At 40.0% G+C, this 5048-nt stretch overlaps 2 protein-coding genes across 4 annotated transcripts in view; one reads left to right on the top strand and one right to left on the bottom strand.

Annotated features, from left to right (window-relative positions):
- The window catches only part of TIMM9 (translocase of inner mitochondrial membrane 9), a 16666-nt gene extending 12273 nt beyond the window's left edge, over nt 1-4393 (bottom strand). The window contains exons 1-3 of one of the 3 annotated variants that reach the window (XM_017872198.1): nt 4296-4393; nt 1175-1225; nt 838-1024 (exon numbers count right to left, since the gene is read on the bottom strand). The gene's annotated coding sequence lies outside the window, so the exon portion shown is untranslated. Of the gene's footprint in view, nt 1-486; nt 732-837; nt 1025-1044; nt 1226-4295 lie in introns of those variants that run through there. The other 2 variants (XM_017872199.1, XM_017872200.1) reach the window with 2 other exon arrangements.
- The window catches only part of KIAA0586 (KIAA0586 ortholog), a 132802-nt gene continuing 129262 nt past the window's right edge, over nt 1509-5048 (top strand). Inside the window, 3 exon segments of the mRNA XM_017872202.1 lie at nt 1509-2294; nt 3189-3259; nt 4479-4548. Coding sequence (XP_017727691.1) covers nt 2096-2294; nt 3189-3259; nt 4479-4548 — 340 coding nt within the window. The 5' untranslated portion in view covers nt 1509-2095.

The raw sequence follows: 5048 nt of genomic DNA, 5'->3' as shown, positions 1-5048 counted from the left end.
TTTTTTTTTGAGACAGTCTTGCTCTGTCACTCAGGCTGGAGCGCAATGGCGCGATCTCAGCTCACTGCAACCTCCACCTGCCAGGGTCAAGCAATTCTCCTGCCTCAGCCTCCTGAGTAGCTGGGACTACAGGCGCGCGCCACCATGCCCAGTTAATTTTTTGTATTTTCATTAGAAACGGAGTTTTACCATGCTAGCCAGGCTGGTCTCGAACCCCTGACCTCAGGTGATCCCCCCGCCTTGGCCTCCCAAAGTACTGGGATTACAGGCGTGAGCTACCGTGCTCGGACTTTAAAGTCCATTTTAAGCCTAGACTTCTATGAAACTAGACCGCCGAGATGTAACAGAAATAAAATTCGTTATTTAGCTTTTAGATCGGATTACATTTTTTGCTTTGATTATTCTAAAGCCTCTAGTAAGGCATAAAGGGAAAACTCTAAGTAGCGCATGCTGGGAAATGAACAGATCAGGTAAGGGCTGTTAGACCTGGTATGTCTAGAGACGATTTTCATTTAAAGGAGGATCATCCACCGGGCAGCTCAAGGTCACAGCGTAAATATCTTATAGTCTAATTCAGTGTCCCAAAACAAGATCCCCGACTCCCCAGATCCAGGTTGGGGGTGGCTCAGGGCCTAAAGTTCCTACCCTCGCCCAGGTGACACCATCCCCAGGAAGGTCTGCACCGGACCTGGCGAAGCGCTGTCCCGCTTCGCACCCCCCACTGCCCCAAGTACATGCGGCGGCCTCCTCGGGAGACCCCGCCAATTTTCTGGAGCGTAGCCTGCCACCCCCCGCCCGGGAACCCCAGATTCTCACAGCAGAGAACAGACACCATACTTAAGCACGGGCTCTCTCATCCGACATCAGTGCAAGGCTGGGGGACGTTGGGGGACGGCTGAACCTCGGGAGGGCGGGTCAGGGTCAGGACAGGAGCCGCGGCCGCCAGATGGGAAACAACACGTGGGAGCAGTGATGTCAAGTGACACTTAAGCCCTTAGACGCCGATTCGTTATAACGAGGAAATCTAGAAGAAAAATCACGTACCATCAGGGAATTCTAAAATCTCCTAAGGATTGATCTCTGTGATTGTCTGCTTAGACAATGCTTTCTATTCCCCGACTTCCTCTCCAATAACGACCCGAATCTGTCGAAACTCTTTGGGAGCCTAATTTACCTAATCCCACGTCCCTAACGGTCTTCGGAAGCGAAGCAGTGTAAACGGCACCTGAAAAACACAAGTAGTATTACAAGTCGGGAGCTCTTCAAGTTTCAGATGAGACTGTAGCGCGGTCTTGTGCGGCAATATACTACCTTTAAATGAATGAATGAATGAATGAATGAATGAATGAATGAATAAATAAATAAATAAATAAATAAATAAGCCTCCGTTGTGTCCGGAGTTTGTTTCCACCCGGAGAGGGATGGAAGAGCACCAGCGAGCGCTTAGCTTTGTGGTTGGATGTTTTGGGTGAGTTTCTTGGCGCGCATGCGTATTGTGTCTCAAGGGCGGGTTTGAAGGGAAGTGGGTGTTGACCTGCGGGCAACTGAAGTTGTCAGATTGTACCCGTGACGGCGCGGGTGTCGGGCGTCCTGGAGACACGTAGGGATGAATTTATGTTTCCGACGATTGCATCTGGAGGGATGTGTAAGACTCTGTGGCTGAAGAAAGCTATTACGCTTCTTATGTGGGTCATTATCTTAAAAATAGCATTTCGGTTTTATCTGCTTGACTGCCTCTTAACAAATTTTAAGCCCTCCTCTACATCTGTTTGGTTTTGCCCTACCAGCTCTGGGATTCGGGAGTGCACTGTTAATGGTTATTGTTGCTCCTGTGGCCATTCTCTTGGCATCCCCACTTTCACATTTTGGCATGGTGTATTAAAGACTAAATGGGATTAATGGGTAAATAGGACTTTATAGTCATCTCTAATCCTGGATTCAATACCAAAATTTCGATTTTCAGCTTTGTGGATGTTCTATTTCGACATTTTAAGAACAGTTCATTGCAAAGAGGTGAAAATTTTGTTCTGAAGTCTTAAGGACACAGAGAAAGTTTTTCCGTCCATAAGTGGGGACTTGTTTTGTGACCAACAATATGAAAGGCTCTGAGGTCAGCTTGGAGAAGAAAAAAAGGATTAAGATGCCAGCGAAGAGACTTCGTGAGGTAGTTTCTCAAAATCGTGGAGATCATTTGGTTTTGCTGAAAGATGACTTGCCCTGTGTTCCTCCGGCATTGTCTGCAAATAAACGTCTTCCTGTTGGAACGGGGACTAGCTTGAATGGAACATCACGTGGTATGTGATTCCATGTAGTTTTTCAACCAGTTTTAGTTTAGTAAATCTTTAGTCCTTATTTGTTTAAATTCCCAGACGTAAGATATAAGTCTAGTTTGTACAGATGTTTGAAAACTGACCCTGTTTTCCGGGAAAATGGCCAGGAAGCCTATAAAATGTTTAAATAGATCTAATGAATGAAACTTTAACGTCTCCTGTTGTGCTTTTTTTTTTTTTTTTTTGGCATTGACTTTTGCATATTGTTTTTGTTTATATCTGTGGTGGATGCACTTGTATAATGTGCTTTATTTTCCCCGCTAGTGTTTTTTATAGTTTTCCCCCAAAGTAGTGCTGTTTACCTAATGCACTACTTGCTGTTAATAGTGGGAAAAGCAGGACTTCTGCCAGTTGATGGCTTCTATATTCCAATTCACTTAATCTGTCTAAACCTCACTGAAAATAAGGATAACATATGCTTTACCCACTTCGCTGCTAATTGTGAGGATCAAATTAATGAATATGTGAGCAAAAACAGCAAAATGCTTTTATAATGCTGCTTTTTGGGGGATACAGCGGTGACACTCAAATAGTCCTGCTGTTAGATTAGACCTTTACATCGTATACGTATTTCTACCCATAGATTGTCCACATCCAATAGTGTATGGTTATATTTTAAAATGTTTCATGCTTATCTCACTTTATTGTCAGTACCGAACCTTATTTTCCCAAATATCAACTGTAAAAGGCTTCATTCAGATATGTTTAAATACATTTTCTTAACTTTCTTTGCATGCAAATTGTCTTTGCAACGTCTGCGTTATATGGAGTTTATAGGTCTTGAATCATGCCTATACAGTTTCTAAAGCTAAGGATCTGATTTTAAAATCGCTAAAATCTATTCCTTTGTTTTGTTAGGTTCATCAGACTTAACTTCTGCTAGAAATTGTCACCAGCCTCTAAAAGAAAATCCCATGGTGTCAGAAAGTGTAAGCAAAAGGATTCTTAATTATGCTCACATTAAAATTTTCAGTGTTGTCAAATAATGTATTCTTAAATAATGTTTGATTAGCAACATGCCTTGTTTTTATTTAAATATCACTTACCAAAACAAATGTTTTATATACTACAATTGTGACTTTGAATGGTGTTTGAGACATTAAACAAAAGGCCTTCCTTAGAATCAAAAATATCTGTTATTAAAATAATGACCGCTGAAAGAGATATGATAACTGAAAAGAAGCTCTCTTACTATTCAGGGAAAAGGTGTTCTTGCCCAGAGACTTAACATATTCTTAGGTAAAAGAAAAGGATCAACTAACAGTACAATTTTCTTTAACATGAGGTGTGCTTGCATGTCATTCTAACACTTGTGAGGTGTTTTGGTTTTTTTAGAAGGGAGGTTCTTTAAGAATAACATGAAATTATCATCTTAACTTTATAATGCCGAACGTATTTGATAAATATAATGTTTTGGTTATGAGATCTAATTAGACTTTGATAGCTAATCATAGTGTTGACCTATGTATTGTCAGTTTAATAAGTCTGTATAATGAGAGTTTCACAATATACTATTTTGAACATTGAAGCAGGTAAACTAATAATTCAATTAAATCTATATGACAATTTTGTCAAAAGCTCACAATAAAATGTATAATTATGTGCTGTACTTGGTCCCTATGTAAATGCCTAGACTTTGGAGTGGTTTTTTGTTCTTATTTTGTCTTTTTTTTTTTTTCTTTTAAGCAGGCCTTATTTAATGATATCTAAACTTCTCAAATGTATGGATACACTGTTATTGTATAATTGAGGATAAATCTGTGATCTTCATGATATTGTACCATCCTTATCTACTCCATTTGACTCACAGTGAGTCAGATTTTTACGTTTCACTGAAGCGACTGAGATGTTAAATGACTTGCTCTGCTAGAAGTGGCATACTTGTTTGAGTCTGAATCTCAGTGCTACATTTGCTTGCTGGTTCATTTACTCATTCATTTGTTTGTCTGATAGTGTGTTACTCACCCATTCAACAAATCTTTGAGTAGCTTTAAGGTACATCAGCATTGCGTGGTGATGGAAATGAAGCATATGAAATACACAGTCCTGCCCTCCCAGAACACAGTAGTCACATAGCTAGTAAATGGTTCTTGATAAATAATAAATCCGAAGTTTATTTATCCTATTTCTTCCTTTCATATCCCAAAGGATTTTTCTAAAGACGATGCAGTGCAAGTGTTGCCTTTGGATAAAATAGAAGAGAACAACAAACAAAAAGGTAAAAGAATAATATTGATTTTTTATTGTTATAAAATATACTTAACGTAAAGTTTACCACTTTAGCTATTTTAAAATGTACAGTTCTGTGACGGTAAGTACATTTACATTGTTGTGCAATCATCATCACCTTTCATATCCAGAGCTTTGTCATCTCTCCCGACTCTACCCATTAAACACTAACTGCTCATTTTTCGTCCCCTCAGCCCTGGGCATCCTACTTTTTGTCTCTATGAATTTGACTATGCTAGGTACCTTACATAAGTAGAATCATATAGTATTTGACCTTTTGTGACTGGCTTATTTCACTTAGCATAATGTTTTCAAGGTTCATCCATGTTGTAGCATGTGTCAGAATTTTCTTCTTAAGGGTAGAATTTATTTTTAAGCATTTATTACATAGTCTTACAGTTTTTTTTTTTTTTTTGAGACGGAGTCTCGCTCTGTCGCCCAGGCTGGGGGGCTGGGGCCGGGTCTCAGCTAACTGCAAGCTCCCCCTCC

This window comes from Rhinopithecus bieti, unplaced genomic scaffold, assembly GCF_001698545.2.
Source record: "Rhinopithecus bieti isolate Rb0 unplaced genomic scaffold, ASM169854v2 scaffold_6717, whole genome shotgun sequence".
In the NCBI taxonomy this organism is placed as follows: Eukaryota; Metazoa; Chordata; class Mammalia; order Primates; family Cercopithecidae; genus Rhinopithecus; species Rhinopithecus bieti.
Note: the sequence above shows the minus strand (reverse complement) of the source record. Positions and strands in the feature narration are given on the sequence as shown.